Source organism: Acipenser ruthenus, chromosome 7 (assembly GCF_902713425.1).
Source record: "Acipenser ruthenus chromosome 7, fAciRut3.2 maternal haplotype, whole genome shotgun sequence".
Lineage (NCBI taxonomy): Eukaryota > Metazoa > Chordata > Actinopteri > Acipenseriformes > Acipenseridae > Acipenser > Acipenser ruthenus.
The window spans coordinates 36,204,052-36,225,447 of record NC_081195.1 but is presented as its reverse complement, the minus strand read 5'-3'; the positions used below and the strand labels follow the sequence as shown (position 1 = coordinate 36,225,447).

General features: G+C 42.2%; 1 protein-coding gene across 3 annotated transcripts in view; it reads left to right on the top strand.

Moving 5' to 3' along the window:
• Positions 1 to 21,396, top strand: part of LOC117415536 (synapsin-3-like) — a 203,774-nt gene that overhangs the window by 14,297 nt on the left and 168,081 nt on the right. The window contains exons 1-2 of one of the 3 annotated variants that reach the window (XM_059026849.1): positions 4,780 to 4,921; positions 7,532 to 7,873. In XM_059026849.1, the coding sequence (XP_058882832.1) occupies positions 7,566 to 7,873 (308 nt within the window). In that variant the 5' untranslated portion in view covers positions 4,780 to 4,921; positions 7,532 to 7,565. Of the gene's footprint in view, positions 1 to 4,779; positions 4,922 to 7,531; positions 7,874 to 21,396 lie in introns of those variants that run through there. The other 2 variants (XM_034026030.3, XM_034026029.3) reach the window with 2 other exon arrangements.

The window sequence follows — 21,396 nt, the reverse complement described above, 5'->3', positions numbered from 1 at the left end:
AGTCACGTCCTTGTACAGTCTGTGTCCTTTATTTCATGTAATAGATGGGTAAGTGATGCTGCTTCAGTTACTGTAATGGAAAACCTAACACTATGCTTTTCATATTAAGTGATTTCTTCCCAGTTTCTGTGCTGGAGAGTGCTACACTGGTGGAGACAAGCCCCTCACCTGAGCGAAGGCGTAAGGATGGGCGTCATTTACAACCATCAAGTGGTGACGACAGACACATCCAACTCCGGTTTGGGGGTGGTCTGGGCAGGCAGAGGAGTCTCCTGACCTTGGTCGGGCTGCTGGACGTCCCTGCACATACGCTAGAGCTGAGAGCAGTCCAGCTCACGTTGCAACATTTCTCCCTGTGCTCCGCAACAAACATGTCCTTGTCCACATGGACAACATGTCGGTGGTTGCGTACGTGAACCACCAGGGATGGCTTTGGTCCCTGGGGTTACACCGCATAGTCTTTCAGTTGCTGATCTGGGCACAGAGGCACCTCCTGTCCCTCCGGGCGGTGCACCTTCCGGGAGTGGTGAACTGGGAAGCGGACCTCCTCTCCAGGGAGGGTCCTCACCCGTCAGAATGGGTGGTGCAGCGCATTTGGGAATGCTTTGGGGAAGCCCTGGTCGACCTCTTTGCCATGGCAGAGACGACCCATTGACCCCTGTGGTTATCACTCTGCAGCTGCGGAGGTCCACTAGGCTTTTTACATGCTTTCCCGCCTATACCACTGTTCCCTGCTTTCCTCGAAGGTCAGGTGAGAGGAAGCGACAGTTCTCCTGGTGGCCCCCAGATGGCCCAGGATAACCTAGTTTTCAAACCTCTGCCAGCTGCTGCAGGACCAGCCGTGGAAGATCCTGCTGCGTATGGATCTCCTCAGTCAGGCAAAAGACACCCTCTGGCACCCAGAACCAGGCAGACTCCAACTGTAGGTCTGGCCACTGAACGGGACAGTCTGTCCGCCCTAGGACTATGACGTAGTAGTGAGTACACTACAGAATGCTAGGGCTTCTTCCACAAGAGCGTTGTACGCCAATTTAAATGGAAATATTTTAAAAACTGGTGCATGGCTGGAGGCCATGATCCCATGTATTGCCCTATAGCAGTTATATTACAGTTTCTGCAAGATCTGCTAGAGGTGGGTAAATCCCCCTCTGTTGAAAGTGTACCTAGCAGCCATATCTGCTTGCCATGTTCACATTGGTATCACCAGGCGCTCATACTGGCGACCCGTTTTCTAAAGGGTGCTCGATGGTTACATCCTCCTATAAAGGACGTCCTCCCCGAATGTAGTCTAGACGTGGTCCTGGAGGCTCTCACAAAGGCCCCGTTTTGAGCACATAGATCTGAAATATTTCTCTATGAAGAAGGCCTTTCTATTAGCTATCTCCTCCACTTAAGCGGGTCAGTGAGCTACAGGCACTGTCCATGCACCGTTCACTGTCCATGGGCCCTCTTCAGAGGTGCCTCGTTGACCGATTTTTTAAATTTTTTTATTTTTTTATATATGTACTGCGGCTAGCTGGGCTACCCCGCATACATTTACCAGGTTCTACCGACTTAATGTCTATGCCTTTAATAGGCACCAGGGTTCTTTTTGAGGTTGCACGCTCACACCACCAACACTAGATGGCGGTAGAGAGCTGTCCCTCAGATGCTGCCCGCTCATTCTCCCTCACGATGGCTCTGGTATATTTTTCCCAAAAGTATAATGGTGGTCATCTTTAAATTGAAAGAAGATGACCGCCAACCTTGTGAGGTCACATCACTCGCATTCACGGGTTCAATGTAAAAGACTGAAGTCTCCGTGCAGTGACTATTTATTACCTTGGTGAGGCAGGACCGAGGACGTCACTCCACGGAGGGGCCTATCTGCAGCTTTGATATAAAATTCTCAGCAAATACCTGACAAGCAGGCATATCCCAAAAGTATCATTGGTGGTCATCTTCTCTTTCTTCTCTTGGTATGTACGACAAAATGTTTGCTTTGCTAAGTGTCGCAACAAAAATGCAAATTGAGGTATGTTTGTGCTGCAACTGGCCTATCTCTTAGTACACCTACCCCTCAATGCAGAAGTTAATTGCCATTGATTGATACTCAGTTATTGAAATGGATTTATTTAATACCTGCCGACAAATACTTCAGCACACCCCTACTTTTAACCCGTTCCGTGGTATGAAGAGCCGCCATATACCGAGGGAGCACTATGCACAGTAGCTGGAAACTGGAAATTGAGTTTCTTTCAGGATATCTCATACTAAGATCTACTGAGACATTGTTTTGTCATTGTGAGAGCAGCAGGGTTATTTTTCCCCCTTTCCAATATTGCTTTCACTGTGTTCACCTCCAACGCCTCTGCACGGCTTCGAATTCGGATTTCATCATAGAAAAGAACTCTGGCAGCAGGAGTTAACAAACATCTTCTAGTTTCCTTCTAATTGAATTCTGAATTCCTTGTTTAACTCCTCGAAGGGGACGAGAAGGGCACATGTGCTGGTCTGTTACTGTCAAGGCATTGTGAAACAGACAACCTTTTTAATCTGCTGCAATGGAAAGGTTTTCGGTTCAGATGTTATGAATGTGGCTTCAGGCTGCGACATAAAGTGCTCATTTTAACAGACAAATCAATAGCCGAGTCTTTACACCTACACAACAAGATGTGGATTTGACAGTGTGCAATAGGGGTTTAAAAAAGTTTGTGTGAACTGCAAAATGAATGGGCAAATTTACTGTGGTAAACTTTTAAGATGGCCAATCCTCACAGTATGAAACTCAAAGGAAATTCATCACAATTTTTCTTAATTTTTCACCCCGTTTTTGTATCAATATTTCACAGCTCATTCACGAAATACACAGTATTGCACAGGCATTTCCCTGTGGTGAGCTCTCTCATATACACCATGAAAATGTCACGAAACAGACTGTACACTCTTTGAAGAGACATTCTCCTAAAGGCAGTCTGGTCTGTGGGGGCCGGCTCTTCCTCTCCTTTTGAAACCAGCATGCCGCCTCTCCACGTAATTGCTTATGAATCCCATCTTCAAAGCTCTGTTGCAGCTCGGGAACATCTACAGTATAGAGCTCATACTCTGTTCTCTGCACCCGCACTGCATGCTGGGTGTGTGACAAGGTGTACAGCAGACTTTCTGCATATTTGCCTCTCAGTAGGAGCTGACTATGCTTGGACGTGTTCAGTGTTTTGTATATTGTGCGTTTCCCTATCCAGGAGACGGGCTATCGGTGTGTCCACTCAGTGTTCCCTGTAACCGCATCTGTCAGCGGTGGGTCTGTGGTAGGTGTCGGTCAATGGCAATGGAAATCCGTACATAAATTGATACTTATTAGACCTTCAGCGGGTATGAAATGGAGAGCAGAGACCGCTTTGAGAGGCTGGACTCTTCTGCAAACTCTGGATATGATTGGAGCTGCCCTTTCTCAATTATACACTCCAATACAAGGGATGGCGATGACTACCATTCCATAGCAGTTTTGATGCATTCCTAGTTTTACTGTGAGTTTATTAAGACAGACATGAGCTTGGAATTTGTACACTGTGGCTAATCAAGCTCGTATTAAAACCTGGAACAGATGAAACTGCTGTGCAATAGGACTCTTTCTATCCCTGAAGAACAGAACACTTAAAGGAAAAGATTTCCCTAGTGTTAGTCCAGCTGGCTGACTTATTTGGTTTTGTTTTAAAACGCTTGTTTTTCCGTTATGCAGAAGAGGAGTTGGCACTTGCAGCATTTGTCAATTGCAACTGGCAGTTTAGTTCCACAGTCAAGGCTGCTGTTTTTACACTTTGATCGCTCTCATTATTTAAGAACTGATTTTAGTCCTTGACAGCTCGTAGTGCTTCACCATCATTAACAGACTCCTCTTAGAAACATCACAAAAGGGCAGCGTGTTAGCATTCCTTGACAGTGTGCAAGTTCCATAATGGGGTTTCTCTCTCTCTCACACTCTCTCTCTCACACTCTCTCTCTCACACTCTCTCTCTCACACTCTCTCTCTCTCACACTCTCTCTCTCTCACACTCTCTCTCTCTCACACTCTCTCTCTCTCTCTCTCTCTCTCTCTCTCAATGATAATGAAGGTGGCTTCATCACAACAGGGTTATCTAAACCGGGCTAACAAGCCGACTGATTTAACTAATGAGAGAAAGCATCCTTATTACTGGGAGTGAAAACCACTTGAAATAATAGAGATAGTCATCAGCAGTTTGAATTGCCTCATATTGTAAGCCTATATTCTACTGTACTCTACTACTCTACTGTATTCTACTGGAGGAAAGCTGTCAGTTTAACACTGCTTCACGCGACATTGGAGTACAGACAGGTAATCTAAACTGAGACCTATATACTGTACTGCGCTTCAAGACCGTGAGAGACCATCGAGTTAAAACATTTAATTGAATTGAAGTTTCCTTTAGTGAGTTTTTTTTTTAAATTCAGTTGAGTGTTTAATAGTTATGGACCTCTATCAGGCAAAAGATTTTGAAAACACACACAAATCCAAAATGTGAACCAGCTTGCTTAAGTTGTCTTATTACACATTTAAAAAATAAAAAAAATCCAATATTGAACAGATGGCAGCAAGCAATACGACTCCCCCATCCACCCTGGCACTGTCTGTAGCAGTGCTGCCGCCCACCCAGCATATCTGTGGTGCAAGATGAGCATCGGATTCAACAGCAAGCATTCCCTGACTCAGTGCGCAGAGATTTTCTTTTTAAATTATTTTACCCCTGATTTTCTCCTCAATTACATTCCTTCATCGCAGTAATCCTCACAGTAGCTCAGAAGAACTGAAGGTTCAGTGGGCGTCCTCCGATGCCACGACAGAGCCAGCTTCCTCTTTTACACCCATGAACTCCAGAGCGGATGTCAGCGAGCAACCAGCCTCTGGAGGACAAAGGCCAGTCCTGTAGGTGTCTGCTTTTCTGCTGTAGCATGATGAGTCTTGCATTATTTTATTATATAGATACTCAATCACTAGAATTATTTCATAAAAAAAGTGATTTGTTAAACTGAAAACTAAATGTGATCTGAGCTCTTCTGCTCTTGGTCAGGTTTCAGGATGAAGCCTGCAGGATCCAAGAGAGGGATCCCAGTCCACACTGACACTGTGGAAATGCAGCCCGGCTGATTCCCAGTTACTGAGTGATACCCTGGAGTTAAGCGGTGGTTTGCAGTTGATGGCAAAGTGACACATGTTGGCTTAATAACAGGCAGAAGTGAGGAGCGCATTCTGAATGACATGAAGATTAGGATGTGCTTTGCTTAAAACCCAAATTGTTTAGATTTGTGGTTGGAGAATCTTTTTTTAATGTATAGTGCCCTGTACAGTACTAAGTGTCCTGAGCACGCTTTAAATAAACTGCTTAAAATATGAATCCATGATTTGTTCTGTTTTAATGAGTAAAAAATCAGTAACCAGTCCAATTCTACTGCCTTTTATTAAGAGTATACTTTTAAAATTGGGTGACGTGGGAGCCTGATCTGCAAGGTGTTTAAACTGTTCTGGAGGGGTTTGTGACCGGTCCACAAACTTCAATAGAAGCCTGTTTTGAAACGGTAACCCTTGTGAAACAATTGCTATTCGTCATTTATTAAATCTGGAAGCACCTGCCAACCTGAGCATCTGCGACCAGCCCTGTTAAAATACTGTTGGAGCTGATGCCTTCTCAATTAAACTGGCTGTCGACTAGGCGGTGCTGGTACTCTGATTCTCAGTAATTGCCTTTATGAAGTATTTGTCAGGAGGTGTTTAAATGTTGAGTTCAAAACAAGAAAGCTGTCCTTCCCTCACCTTCAGAACTCCGTACTAATCCGTGGCAGTGAAGTTCTGCATTTGAGTGTTTTAAAAGCTGATTTGGAAGCAAATTTTCCTCTCGTTGGGGGTGGTGAAATTTGTACTGCCGTACCGAGGCTGTAAACTGACCATGAACAATTGTGCAAGCAAGGGGACCTAGGGACCACGTTGTTTTGTGTTGAGTAATGAACACGTTTTACTCCATTTAATTAATACCTAACCACTTCAAATGTGTGTAACGGTAATGGCAGAATCGGCACACCCCTGTTAAGTTCCTAATTGTCTGCTGTTTACACCCAAATTACCCCAAATGTGTACTGGGTCTGTCTCTGTACCCTCCTCAAGATTACAGCCCAAAAGGATCAGTTTACATGGGTCCTACTTTTAGATATGTAACCTGTAAGCATTGGTCTGCATGGCTGTTTTAAATGCACTACACATTGTATCCTGTATGACGGGTCTAAACTCTGTGGTTAGTTTAAATGCACTACACATTGCATCATAAAATATTCAGACCCATCATTATACCTGAACGCTCCATGACCCTGCAAAACCAGCAGACTGAAACTCAGTAAGTGCTCAATAAACAACCAGACTCTGGATGTGCAAACAGAAAGCAGTGGGGGGGTGACTTGTCAGCTCATCATCCCATTGTTTTGTTCTGCTGGAAATGAGTCAGTATCTACAGCTGCCGATTTTTGTGCAGATTGACAAGTGCACAGCAGAGCTCGCTGCAGAGTCCATTGTTCTCTGTACACAGATGCAATTTACCTCAGAAATACTAGGAACCTTCTTTATCTGAAGTGTATGGAGGCACACTGCTTTTGAATGTCAGTCTCTCTGTCCGTATGTCACACATTAACATATCAGTATGTTTTAAACTTCTTTTGATTTGGCCTGTCGCTAGCGAGCAGTTTGGTGTTCTTTTGGTCTGCTGTGTATTTCTGTAAAGCGCCCTGGGATGCTTGCACATGAAGGACGCTCTATAAATTAAAAATATATCCAGAGGAGCGCTCAATCAGTTGCGATGAAATGTGGTCTGGACATACTTTAGCAGAAGCTGTTGTGAGCACCAGAATCTGGGGGTTCATGAAGGCAGCTGTCCATCTGTCTGTTACCTTGCATTTATACAGTGGGTTTGGTCATGGTGACCTACCATTTCCATATTACTGATGGCTTTAATTTCGGTGCAGGTTCATGTCACTGGCATGCTTGTTTTGTAATGCAACCTGTACATACAGTAACTGGCATACTTCTACATTGCTGTGACTTTTTGGTCTCGCTAGGCTACATCTTGTAGGCAGGGCTTATTAAACAATTACAAAAAGCAAGCTTTCTACCAATGCTGAAGGGAAGCAGGGGGTTTGATCCGTATTGCAGTTGTGATGAAACTTGGTAAGGACATTCTTTATCATGGGTATGGACACCCTCTAGTAATTCCAATTCGATTAGCAAGCAGTGTTGATAAATGTTTCCACACTGAGCCCAGGCAATTTGTCATTTTTTTAACTATTGTTTTTAGTTTGTCAAGTGATTTGATAGGTTGGCACAAATTGAGCTATATCAATTTAAATAGTGGTAAATGATACATCTCATAACATTTTAAAAAGAAATGTAATACTAGCCTGTGGACTTGCTTATAGTTTCAATTGACCTTGTGATTCATTTTCAATTCTTACAGGGTGAAATTGCATCAAAGGTGTTTCTGTGCTTTTCTTACAGACTGCTCATCACATCGGGTGCCTGAGTTGTCATCATGAATTTCCTCAGAAGACGCCTCTCAGACAGCAGCTTCGTGGCTAACCTGCCCAACGGCTACATGATGGACCTGCAGCGGCCTGAGAGCCCCACCAGCTCTCCCGTTTCCCCGGCGACAGAGCGCAAGCAGCAGCAGCCGGCAGCATCAGCTCCGCCCACTGGGGGCGGCTTTCTCAGCTCCCTGTCCAATGCGGTGAAGCAGAGCACACATGGCGTGGCCGGACAGGCGGAGCCGCCAGTGAACACCACACCAATCGTACACAAACCCAAGATCCTGCTGGTCATCGATGACATGCACACGGACTGGTAAGCCCTCATTGAGTTTTAGAGGGGGACATGTTTTTAGTTGGCACGTTTAGTTGGCAAATTTACCATTCTGAGTGAAACCAGTGAATAAACAGCTGCTTGGATTTGTGCGACCAGTTGCTTTTCTAAAGTCCAGCAGACACGAGGAAACGTGTTTCTAGACAAAATGTTTCATTGTGTGCTGGATATTTCAGTGTTTCCAGAAACAAGGGAAAATGTTTTCCAGAGTAGACCAGGGTTCTGCTTTTGAGAAACATTTAAGAAACATTTTGCCTTTAGCCAATAAGGAGAGACTCCGAGCGTGTGTCAATCATATGACCATACAAGATGCTGACTTCTACAGAAGATGACACTGATATGTACGCTGAAGCATTGTAGTGTCATTTCGGTTTATTCGTGGTCCTACATGCCTCAGCAGCTCCTCAAGAGAGTGTCTGGATCCATACAAACATAACTGTAATAACTTAAGTGAAGAGAATTTAAAAGATTAAAGTATGCTCTTCTTTCCTCGCCATTTAGGATCCATTCCCTTGTCCACAAGCTTTCCCCTTCTTTTACACACTTTTGCTGCAAGTGCAGCACCACTCTGTGCAGTAAGTCTTTCCTCCATTTCTGGAGCGTGCAGCAGGAATGGTCATGTTTCCACGTGTATGCTGGGCTTAAAGCCAGGCCCACACCGGAGCGTTCAGTTGCTCAGCTTGGTTGCGTGCAACTCAAATCGCTTATATGTGGGTGCTTCTACAACCAGTTGAAATGAGTTGCTCAACTGGTTGTTTCCAGTAGAGACAAGCTCTACTTTCAAGCGATCTGTTGAGTGATTTTGTAGTGACGTTTCATTTAGTTGCTCAGGTGTGGTCAAAGCAGTTGAAGGCAATTGAGAGCGATTTGGTTTAGACCCGGCTTTAGACTCTGCACAGAACAGCAATCCACACAAACCCAAGCAGCTGTTTCTTCACTTGTTTCACTCTGAATGGTAAATTAGCCTGATCAACACCAGCGATGCCCACGTGGTTTCTGGGAGAGTGCATTCTGAATCCGTTTGTGCAGCTCTACTGGGAGCCCACAGGGAGTACTGGGTTGGGTTTTGACCTCGGGTGTATTGGTGGCAGGTTGGCTGGGGGAGCAGGGGCCACCTGCTGACTTTGTCTTTCAGATCAAGTGATTTGCAGTGGTGAGGCGACACTCCTATTGGGTAGAAAACAGGATACATTTGACAACAATTATCCACAAAAGTTATAATTCCGATCTTGATGTCACATGATCTCTCAAATCCAGAAGACAAACGTGGCAAAAGCAGTATGGCAGCCATGGAGAAATGGAGAGAAAGGGATCCTGAGCTCAACTTCAGAGCAGCAGAACTCTGACCACTTTAAATATAATTGAAGTACTTCTTGCACTTCAATTCTACACCATTTAGCTTGAATGACCAATTATCAAGATTTTCAAGACCGCAAATTAAACAAAGAGTGTGAAGATCTCAGTTGTTATATATAATGAAAAGGTGTTTTTTGCATGTACACAAGGTTTAAATGGTTACATTTATTTCAGTATGTTTTCGGACAAAAGTCAAGACAGTGCAGTAAATTTGTTATTTTAAAAACTTTTTTTACACAGCTGAAGGGCTTTTGTCCGAAACGTCCTGATTTTATATATATATATATATATATATATATATATATATATATATACAGACGTGCTCAAATTTGTTGGTACCCCTCCACAAAAAACGAAGAATGCACAATTTTCTCTGAAATAACTTGAAACTGACAAAAGTAATTGGCATCCACCATTGTTTATTCCATATTTAATAGAAATCAGACTTTGCTTTTGATTTTTTATTCAACATAATATTGTAAATAATAAAACAAATGAAAATGGCATGGACAAAAATGATGGGACCACTAACCTAATATTTTAAAGCACAACCTTTAGAGGCAATCACTGCAATCAAACATTTTCTGTAGCTCTCAATGAGACTTCTGCACCTGTTAACAGGTAGTTTGGCCCACTCTTCCTGAGCAAACTGCTCCAGCTGTCTCAGGTTTGATGGGTGCCTTCTCCAGACTGCAAGTTTCAGCTCTTTCCATAGATGTTCGATAGGATTCAGATCAGGACTCATAGAAGGCCACTTCAGAATAGTCCAATGTTTTGTTCTTATCCATTCTTGGGTGCTTTTAGCTGTGTGTTTTGGGTGATTATCCTGTTGGAGGACCCATGACCTGTGACTGAGACAGAGCTTTCTGACACTGGGCAGTATGTTTCGCTCCAGAATGCCTTGATAGTCTTGAGATTTCATTGTACCCTGCACAGATTCAAGGCACCCTGTGCCAGGCTCAGCAAAGCAGCCCCAAAACATAACCGAGCCTCCTCCATGTTTCACTGTAGGTATGGTGTTCTTTTCTTTGAAAGCTTCATTTTTTCGTCTGTGAACATAGAGCTGATGTGTCATGCCAAAAGGCTCCAGTTTTGACTCATCTGTCCAAAGGACATTCTCCCAGAAGGATTGTGGCTTGTCAATATGCATTTTAACAAATTTCAGTCTGGCTTTTTTATGTTTTTCTTTCAAAAGTGGAGTCCTCCTGGGTCTTCTTCCATGGAGCCCACTTTTGCTCAAAAAGTGACGGATGGTGCGATCAGAAACTGACGTACCTTCACCTTGGAGTTCAGCTTGTATCTCTTTGGCAGTTATCCTTGGTTCTTTTTCTACCATTCGCACTATCCTTCTGTTCAATCTGGGGTCGGTTTTCCTCTTGCGGCCTCGCCCAGGGAGGTTGGCTACAGTTCCATGGACCTTAAACTTCTTAATAATATTTGCAACTGTTGTCACAGGAACATCAAGCTGCTTGGAGATGGTCTTGTAGCCTTTACCTTTACCATGCTTGTCTATTATTTTCTTTCTGATCTCCTCAGACAACTCTCTCCTTTGCTTTCTCTGGTCCATGTTCAGTGTGGTGCACACATTGATACCAAACAGCACAGTGACTACTTTTCTCCATTTAAATAGGCTGAATGACTGATTACAAGATTGGAGACATGTGTGATACTATTAAAGAAACTAATTAGTTTGAAATATCACCATAATCCAATTATTTATTATCTTTTCTAAGGGGTACCGACAAATATGTCCAGGCCATTTTAGAATATCTTTGTAGAATAAGCAATAACTCATCTCTTTTCACAGCTTCTTTGCTTTATTCTATGACATACCAAAGGCATGCAAGTATACATGATAAAATAGCTTTCAATTTCATCACTTTTCAGGAGGAATGAAGTATTATTTCAATGAGCTGTAAGGGTACCAACAAATTTGAGCACGTCTGTATATATTATGGCTGATGGCAAGGCTGGAGGCTGCAGTTTGAAACGCTTTTTGTGCACTTTTATTATTTACAGTCAATAGTCCAAACACAAATAAACAAAACAAAAGCCTACCTCTGTCACAGAGCACTAACTAAACTTTCCCAGGCCCTAAACGAACACAGCACAGCTATGCTGTTTTCCCTTTACAAAACCACATTGCAGTTCAATGTGGAATATACAGTATTAATATTAACTTTGCACAAACTCGTCACCAACACACGACTCCAACTTCACCCACCCCAAATGCAGACAAAATTGAGTCTTTAATACCTGGTTCAATTACATTAATTACAAACACTAAACCAATTTGTAACCCTTACAATACTACAATTACCATTTATTCTGTATTGTCAACCGCTCTGATTTTGGCCTACTGATGACACCTGGTGGTTGGTACATTGTTACTGCAGTTTTACATTTTCACCAGGAAATAAGGCTTTTACACCAATGTAGCATTTCTCAGGGTTAGCTGTCAACCCTGCTTCCCTAAGACTACTTAAAATAGCTTTCAGCTTTTCCCAAATGGGTCTCCCAATCCTCACTATAGCGTTTAGATAAGCAGATTGCATATGGTGTGTGTGGCTTTATCCATTAACCTCTGGAAGGCTGCAGGAGCACATTGTAGAGCAAAGGGCATGACCGTATACTGAAACAAACCCTTGGGAGTCACATGCTGTGTTTTTTTTAGCAGCTTCTGTTAGAGGAATCTGCCAGTATCCTTTTGGTTAGGTCAAGGGTGGACAAATATTTAGCTTTGACCAGTTTTTTTCGATTTAGTTTGTCCACCCGGGGCATAGGGTATGCGTCAAACTTTGACACCTTGTTTTAACTTTGTGAAGTCATTACAAAAGCACCAGGTTTCTTTTGGTTTTGGCACTGTCACTATAGGGCTAGTCCAATCGCTAGTCGATTTCTTCGACGCCCAGCTCTAACATTTTTTTTTTCAATCTCTGTCTTTACTTCGACCATCTTTGCTTCAGGCACTCAATAGGGTCTCACCTTTACCTTGACCCCTGGGGCTGTAAATTGTATCATGATACACCACTCTTTTCGCTGTCAAGGTTGTAAAGAGATCGCTGCTGTTTCTTTTCTTTTTCCTTGTTGTTCCTCACTCAATTCAGGTTCCCTCTGAACCTTTAAGACTGGTAAATTAGCACGTTCAGTTACTAACACTTGTTCCCTGTCTCTCCCAGGGTTTTAAAAGGCTTACATGATAAATTTGCTCGCTCTCTCGGGAGTGTACAGAAACACTTCACAATTTTAAGGCATGTGTGCTATCAGAATACAGAGCGACTGTCAGTTCAGTGCGATGAGGCACGGAACATATTATAGGATACTTTCAGGTTCTTTTTTATTCAGAAAGCAGATCTAAATTTGCAGGAACAAGGTCGCCAATAAAATTACACTTTAAATTAAGCAGAAGTTCATTTTAGTGTAAAAACATCCAATAGCAGCAACACATTGTTAAAAGGTACTTGACAATCATTCTGTTCACCTGTAAGTAGGTAGCGAGACTTCAAATTGGTAACAACAAGGTTAATGTATTTTGAGGTGATGTGTTTGCGAAGTGCAATAACGCTGCTACCCAGCGAATAGAGGGGATATACATGTTCATAAAATAGTAACAGTAACAGAGGGGTGGGGAAGTGTGTCTTCATATATACAGTTTGTAATGTGGTTTAAATTACATTAAAACATTGAATGGTGATTGAGATAAAGCATTTATGGATTTCTCAAAGAAAGTGTTGTATAATATTCCAGGATACTTTACAAAATAAATATAACAAAGCCTAATATATTATCCAGCTACAAATAAACAGACCCAAACAAATGTTTTCAAACAGGATTTGAGATTCAGTTCTGCTAGCATTCCTGATATGAACCAGGAGCAAGTTCTAAAGACAAGGGGCAGTAGTGTGGCGTAGTGGTTAGGGCTCTTGACTCTTGACCGGAGGGTTGTGGGTTCAATTCCAGGTGTGGGACACTGCTGCTGTACCCTTGAGCAAGATACTTTACCTAGATTGCTCCAGTAAAAACCCAACTGTATAAATGGATAATTCTATTTAAAAAAAAAAAAATAGTGATATGTGAAATAATGTATAATGTGGTATCTTGTAACAATTGTAAGTTGCCCTAGATTAGGGCGTCTGCTTAGAAATAATAACTAAATGCTGTGGCTCCGACAGTTCAAACGAGTTTTAGGGACTGTCAGCAGAATAGCATTTTCCAATCTCGGGGAAAGACCCGGGACATGTGGGGTCAGCAGATCTTGAAGATAAGAAGGTCCAAGACCATGTAAGGTCTTACAGGTCATACAGAGGACCCCCACCAGATGTCGCTGTATCCCAAGGCAAAGGAGGCACTGTTTAGTGAACTGCTAGACGTGAATTAACATGACACCAAAGGGGCTGAACATGAGTGGCTGCTTATTGGCTGTGTCTCGGACATTCTGTTACATTGAAGAACATAAAATAAACTGTCTGAAATGCAATCTAATACAGTTATATTAAACCCATTTTAAAAATCTTCATTCTTAAAGTTGTTTTTATTCTGCCGAGTCTTGTTCCAGTTTTGTCTAATTAGCTTTTGGGGGACATTTAAAAACCTGCTGAAGATAATATATTTCCAACCCAGGGCTGTTGGGTTCTTAGGAGAATGTTCTATGACATCCATACTGACAGGATGAAAGGCTTCATTATTTTATTTGCAGTATTTAGGCAATGCATTCATTTGTCGCATTTGACCTTGAAGCTTCTTGTTGCTAGTATTGCATTACACTGAACTGACAGCAGGTGGCAGTCATACACAGCATAACAATTCTGTTTTGTCTCCTAAGTGTACGGTAGCAAAGGCACACAGTTTTTACATCAGATGCCCATACGTCTAGAACCCCCCTTAATGTTTAGACATTTTTTATATTGTTTATGTGGATTCTATGGGGTACAAGAAGTTCCCTTGCCAGGTCATAGTTTATAGGCAACTGGTTCTGTTTTAGTTTTTTTGTTACAATTTAAAAAAAAAAACACATTGAAATAATTTGACATATAATTTAAATAATTGACATGGAGTTTAAAAACGGAATATAAAGCCTGAAATCTTTAGTGTTGTTGAAGGGCTCCTAGCCCTGGACCCTGTATTTAAAAAGCAGTTCAGTCTGCCAGCATCACTCTGCGGCAACCTTTCCACGTGTGAAGGGTGAAGCAGAAGATGTTTCCACTGAGAAATGTGCTTCCCTTTTCCCCTTCCCGATTATTTAGCAGCTAGTTGCTTTAGTGTTATTGATGAATAGCTGTACATTCTCAAAGCATCTGAAAGCTGACTGCAGCTGAGCAATCAGAGTGGGGTTGAACTGCAGTACAACACAGGAAGTGATTCGGTAGCAGATAGTGCATCTTCTGTGTTTTTGCTTCCTGGTACCTAATCCCGTCACTCCAATCGTCCAGCTCAAGCAATCAAATACATGTACAGGCTATATCAATCAATGTGTCTTTACAGGATTAAGAGCTGGCACCATCGATGGTAAATGACAATTATAACCATGTGAAAACTGCAAAATAGCATGAATAACTTTGATAGGGGCTAAAATGCTACGTCCTGGCACCTGTGCTGCAAGTCAATCGGGTTTATTTCTGCTGAACTGCTGCAGTGTGAGTTTGAACAAAAACACATCAAGGGGTTGGGTACCAGAAAGCAGCTTCTTATCTGTAGCGTTGGCTTGGAGACATATTCCAAGCTTAAGTATAAAATACAATCAAAGAACCCAAATCTCTTCAACAGAAGAGAAGCGGGACCAGTGGTAATGCTGCTAGCGCTAACACATGTACTGGGTTCACAAGAGAGAAGAGTCTGCTTCACTATTTCACATACTGTTCAGGTCCATCATGATGACCTACTTTTTTTTGACAGCTGAGAGCCTGTTCCCTTGAAGACTGTATATTCAGGACCACTGTCTGACACCTAATATAATGTGTGTGTGTGTGTGTGTTTTTAATAACATACTTTTGCCATTTACAAGGGGGATTCCAGTTGATTTAAAAATAGATTAATGCACACCTCCCCACAATTTACAAACATAAACCACCATGGTTCTCAGCAGGTAAACTGATATTCAGTGGAAGTGTTAGGAGATCTGGAAACCCTTTGTCTACAACACTTCGTTCCATTTGGGAACTGGTAGCCATTTAACTAATGCCTCAGCCCTCACATATTTAGCACCTCTTTATTGAAAGCTGCTGTGGCACTCGTACCCCAGTCCTTTTTCCATTTCTACTTTATTTCTTTTAATAACAGCAGACCCACCACATTAGTCCTCTCCTCTCTCTAATTAGAAACGAACAATGGAAACCGAAAGAAGTGATACATTAAACCCACAGGCAGCAAGACCTGAGCCATTTCCAGTCTGATCAAAATGAGCGGCGAGAGGGATTTATGGAGCTTTGGCTGCAAAGTGCTTGGGAAAGTCAGGCCTGGTTGCTGTTTTATGAGCTGCTGTTAACCTCTTAACTTTATTTAACTCGAGTATATTCCATTGTATAACTCGAGTATATTCCATTGTAGCTCTGCAGACAATGACCAGAACTGTTAGGATGTTTTCGCTGAGCATCATTCCTGCAGAAAAGCCAGCAATGCTTCTGCAAGGATGTGTGGCTTGAAGAAAACCCCTCTTTTATAAGCACTGGATATATTTCTTCAGCTGAAGATCTTTTGGTTCTTAGCTTGTATGTTATACTTGGATTTGGAAGAGTAGGGACTCGTAGACGCTGTTGCTGCCTCCTGGTACCGAATAACTTCACTCCAGGGATCCAGCTCAAGCAATCGGACAGTTTTTGCAACGGATGCTAGACCAGCCACAGTGTCTTAATAGAAGTAATACCCAGCACCATCTAGTGCTCAAGATATAAAGACTATGGAGAGCAGCTAAAACTGAAGAGCAGCTCCAGAAATCATCGTCAAATTACCAAAAAAACAATATGAGCAATTTCATGGAGTGGTTGCATGAATCATAAATAGGCTAAAAGACAGTAAAACGTGTTATTCATGAATAACAATCAGGTGTGTAACAATACACAATACATATCGCACTATGCAGGTTTGATACGGGATGCATCATGACACATGTGGGTCCTGATGAGCTACTTGTATGATGCAGAATAAGATTAAAAGATTTAATGACTGTTTTGTTAAATGCTTTTAATCAGCTAAGGAGAGTCTGTATAATTATGAAACACTTATATAAGAACCACTTAATCTACAATGATCTCTACTGTGCTTCTGGTCTTGTATCACAAGACTAATCATACATACCTCTTTACGATACAGCATATCATATAAAGAAAATATAGCGATTAATCGTTACTCCTCAACTAACGACATGTATTTGAAGATAGATTGCCTTTAATAAAGTTAATAAGAGAAGGCATTACAGAACTGTCTTAGTGGTGCTGCAAGTTCTGCACAGGAAACTACCTTCCATCTGTTCTGTCATTGGTCAGGACACAGACACACTGAAGCCTATCAACTGTTCTGTTCAATGCCTGGATTCCAGCGTCTCATGTTAGCAGTAATTCCAATCTGTTAACAAACGTGTCCTTTTCCAGTTGATGTCCGTTCACTCTGTCAGGAACTGAGAGAAAGAAAGAAAGGTGAAGAGAAAATCGGAGGGGGGGGGGGGGGGACTCAATTCAAATAACACTCAAGGCTATGCTTTAACCATCTGTGTCCCAACCAATGAGGCTCTGCCTAATGTGAAAAAATAGACAATTGGAATAACTGAGAAACTTTGAGGTTCAGATTTGTGAATGTTGTACAGCTATGTGTGTCTCCCTTTTTTTTTTTTTTAATCAAAACCTAGTTGGTCGAAGCTTTCTGAATAGCCGAACCTAGCGAGACTGTACTGTCGGTATCTCAGCTCTCCATGGTAACCAAAATTTTTTTTTTTTAAATCTGCAAATATTTGAAGTTCATTGGAATCCTTTGATATCATTCCTTAATAGGATATAATTACAGCAGGATAATCGGCTTCCTTCAACTTGCACATCTCCAAACGGGCATAGCTTGTCTGCCCTAGAATAAATGAAACCTATTTACTGTAATTACTGAGGAGTTCCTGTGCGTGTTGGCTTGCATTGTCATCAGATCTCCTTCCTGACACTCACCTGCACACCACCTCCTAATGAGCTTGTACTGTAGCCAACAAAATAATTAGGCTGACTAGATTTACACAGCTTGAACTTATTCGAATCTAGTGCTTTTTGCACTATTACTGTTTTTCACATTAAACGAATATAAAACAACAATCTCTGACTGCTGCTCAACCACTGCACCTACACCTTCCCTTTCCAGCGTGTGGCCACGTTTAACTACATGTGCTAACCATAGGTATGGATATTTTAACCCTTCATTTCTATCACTTTGCATGCTTTTCATTTAGCATAGTAACCGAAAACAAAGATATTATTCTGGAACCATATTTTAATATGATTGCCAATTTGTTTATTACCGCAAGGAGTGCTATCTGGCTCTAATGCAAACCAGGACTTTATTAAAGTTTGGGGGGAGTGTCGGAACACCGGGACAGTTGCTGGGAAAAGGGGACCGTCCCTTAATATAGTTAGGATACCCTAAAAATAATTGTAACTACCTGTGCACTTCTGTTCACGTTATATTTTTCACTGCAGACAGAAACATAAAAGATTAATTCTCAAACTGAACGCAGCAGGGATTCAAGGAAATGCATGCACATGGATTAGGGAGTGGTTAACATGTAGAAAACAGAAAGTACTGATTAGAGGAGAAACCTCAAAATGGAGCGAGGTAACCAGTGGTGTACCACAGGGATCAATATTAGGTCCTCTTAAATTTGCAGATGACACAAAAATAGGAGGAGGTCATTCAAAATGATCTAGACAGTATTCAGAACTGGGCAGACACATGGCAAATGACATTTAATAGAGAAAGGTGTAAAGTATTGCATGCAGGCAATAAAAATGTGCATTATAAGTATCATATGGGAGATACTGAAATTGAAGAAGGGAACTATGAAAAAGACCTAGGAGTTTATGTTGACTCAGAAATGTCTTCATCTAGACAATGTGGGGAAGCTATAAAAAAGGCCAACAAGGTGCTCGGATATATTGTGAGAAGTGTTGAATTTAAATCAAGGGACGTAATGTTAAAACTTTACAATGCATTAGTAAGACCTCACCTAGAATATTGTGTTCAGTTCTGGTCACCTCGTTACAAAAAGGAAATTGCTGCTCTAGAAAGAGTGCAAAGAAGAGCAACCAGAATTATCCCGGGTTTAAAAGGCATGGCATATGCAGACAGGCTAAAAGAATTGAATCTATTCAGTCTTGAACAAAGAAGACTATCCTGCGATCTGATTCAAACATTCAAAATCCTAAAAGGTATAGACAAGGTCGACCCAGGGGACTTTTTTGACCTGAAAAAAGAAACAAGGACCAGGGGTCACAAATGGAGATTAGATAAAGGGGCATTCAGAACAGAAGATAGGAGGCACTTTTTTTACACAGAGAATTGTGAGGGTCTGGAACCAACTCCCCAGTAATGTTGTTGAAGCTGACACCCAAGAAGCTGCTTGATGAGATTCTGGGATCAATAGGCTACTAACAACCAAACGAGCAAGATGGGCTGAATGGTCTCCTCTCGTTTGTAAACTTTCTTATGTTCTTATGTGTTAAAGCAAGCATGTGCTATCTGCTACTGCAATCTCTGTTTGCAAGTCTTACTTTCAAGGTCTTCCTTTGTCATTTCACCTGGAGGGTTAAATTCTCCCACCCCTTCGTCTATCCTGCCATTAACCAACCAGCTGCTTCCCCTGTTGACTGACATGCTTTGCAGCCAGTAACATGCTTTGACCCTGAAGACAAGGTGAAATAAAATGACTTGGAAATGAAACAGAATGAAAGGCAAGCTTACTTTATCTTACCCAGTGTAGTGGCAGATCTCATGTTTTTATATATTCTGTGTTTTTATGTTTGCTGTAACATTTGAGACCTGTGTGGCAGGAAAGATGTATGGTATTTCATTAGCTACAATCAAAGAACTATTAATTCTGGTTCTCATTATTAAATTATTATTCTCATTATTCTCATTTTTAATTAAATGGAAGCTGTGGAAGATGCAAAGGCTGCCCTTCGTATCAGTGATATCATGGGGCAAGTACAGCATGGAAGAGGAGACCTTGGTCTCAGTTCAGCTCCTTCTACATTATTATTATTTATTTCTTAGCAGACACCCTTATCCAGGGCGACTTACAATTGTTACAAGATATCACATTATTTTTACATACAATTACATTATCTTTTACACATTATTTTTACAAACAATTACCCATTTATACAGTTGGGTTTTTACTGGAGCAATCTAGGTAAAGTACCTTGCTCAAGGGTACAGCAGCAGTGTCCCCCACCAGGGATTGAACCCACAACCCTCCGGTCAAGAGTCCAGAGCCCTAACCACTACTCCACACTGCTGCCCTTGCTACAAAGCAGCCCCAGCTCAATGGAGGAAGATGTTCGTCAACAAGGTGCAAAAGCAGGAGGAGAGGCTGAGATGGGAGAGTGTGGAAAAACGCAAGATCAGCTGGCGAGATCTGTGGTCAATGGAATAGAGCCGGATCAGTTTCCTCATCAGGTCAACACATGATGTTCTCCCATTACCACAGAACCTTAATCTATGGGAAGGAGAGGATCCGTGGTGTCCTTTGTGTTCATCAGCAACTACATTTTAAGACACATTTTGACGGGATGTAAGGTGGGTCTTAGCCAAGGACGGTTTACTTGGCGTCATGACCAGGTACTGCGATGTTTGGCCTTAGCATTGGAAGACAAGTGCAGCGTGACCAACAGGGTGCCACCAATGCCAGCAATATCTGACACACGAAGAACAACATTCCTCTGTCCCGGGGAGCAACCACCAAGAAAAGGTAGAGACTGGAAAACACTGGCAGATGTTGGACAACAGCTTATTTTCCCACCTGAGATTGCCACCACTAACCTTTGACCTGATATTGTCTTGTGGTCTGGATCAGCACACCTTGTTCACCTGGTAGAGTTAACAGTGCCATGGGAGGATGCTGTAGAAGAGGCGTAGGAAAGGAAGAAACTTCGGTATGCTCAACTACCTGCTGAAGCAGAACAGCGAGGATGGAGAGTCCAGGTTTACCCAGTGGAGGTGGGCTGTCGAGGATTTGTGGCACACTCCACAACCAGGTTTCTCAGTGACATCGGATTCAGTGGTCAAGAGTTGCAGCGCATAGTGAAGAACTTATCTGAAGCAGTAGAGAGGAGCAGCAAATGGCTCTGGTTGAGATGAAAAGATTTTTTGGGGATCTCAAGCACAGTAGAAATAAAAAAAATAATGAAAAAACGTTGATGCAAAGGAAGGTAAGTAAGTTGGGCTTAATTGAGTGGGGGACGGAACGGAGGGGGGGTGATGCTGGGACGCCAGAATCCCCGTCGAGCCCTCTTAAGGGGTCATGGGCTAGCTGACGAAACACCAAGGATGGAAGGTGCCCACTTGAAGACCCCAGAGGGGTACCCTACTTGACTCAGTCCAGATGGTTGTCATGCTGATGCGCTAGGGAGGCCACACTGTGGTTGATCCCTGGAGCCTGCATTGCAGCTGTTGTGAATACTGATGTGCCAGGGATGCAAAATAGGCTGATCCCTGGAGCCAGCATTACACTTCAGCCATCAACACCTGGCAGAAGGATATCTACATCATCAGATGGAAGGAAACGCAGATGGATCACATTAGTTTACAGTAAAATAAGCTATGTCTTAGTTGGTGCTTATCTTCGTGAGAGCCGAGTCCAATATAAGTATGAAGTTTTAACACCTACTGTCATGTAATGGAAATTGTGAGAGTGTATTTGATTCCCTAAACACACTTAACTCTAGTTGCTAATTCTACTTTTGATAGTTGTCTATACCCACTACTGATTTGAAGTGGATGTAGCTCGCATAATAATTTCTTAAATCATAGCTATTTTGCAGTTCCATTCACTTACAGTAATTGTGGATTTTCATTTTGAAATATGGTATCTAGTACAACAGTCCACCAGTTGACTTTGTTTGCTTTAATTTCAGGAAGTGTGTTACTGTTTCACTTCCTAGGTCATTTTACCTTCAGGGCTAAAG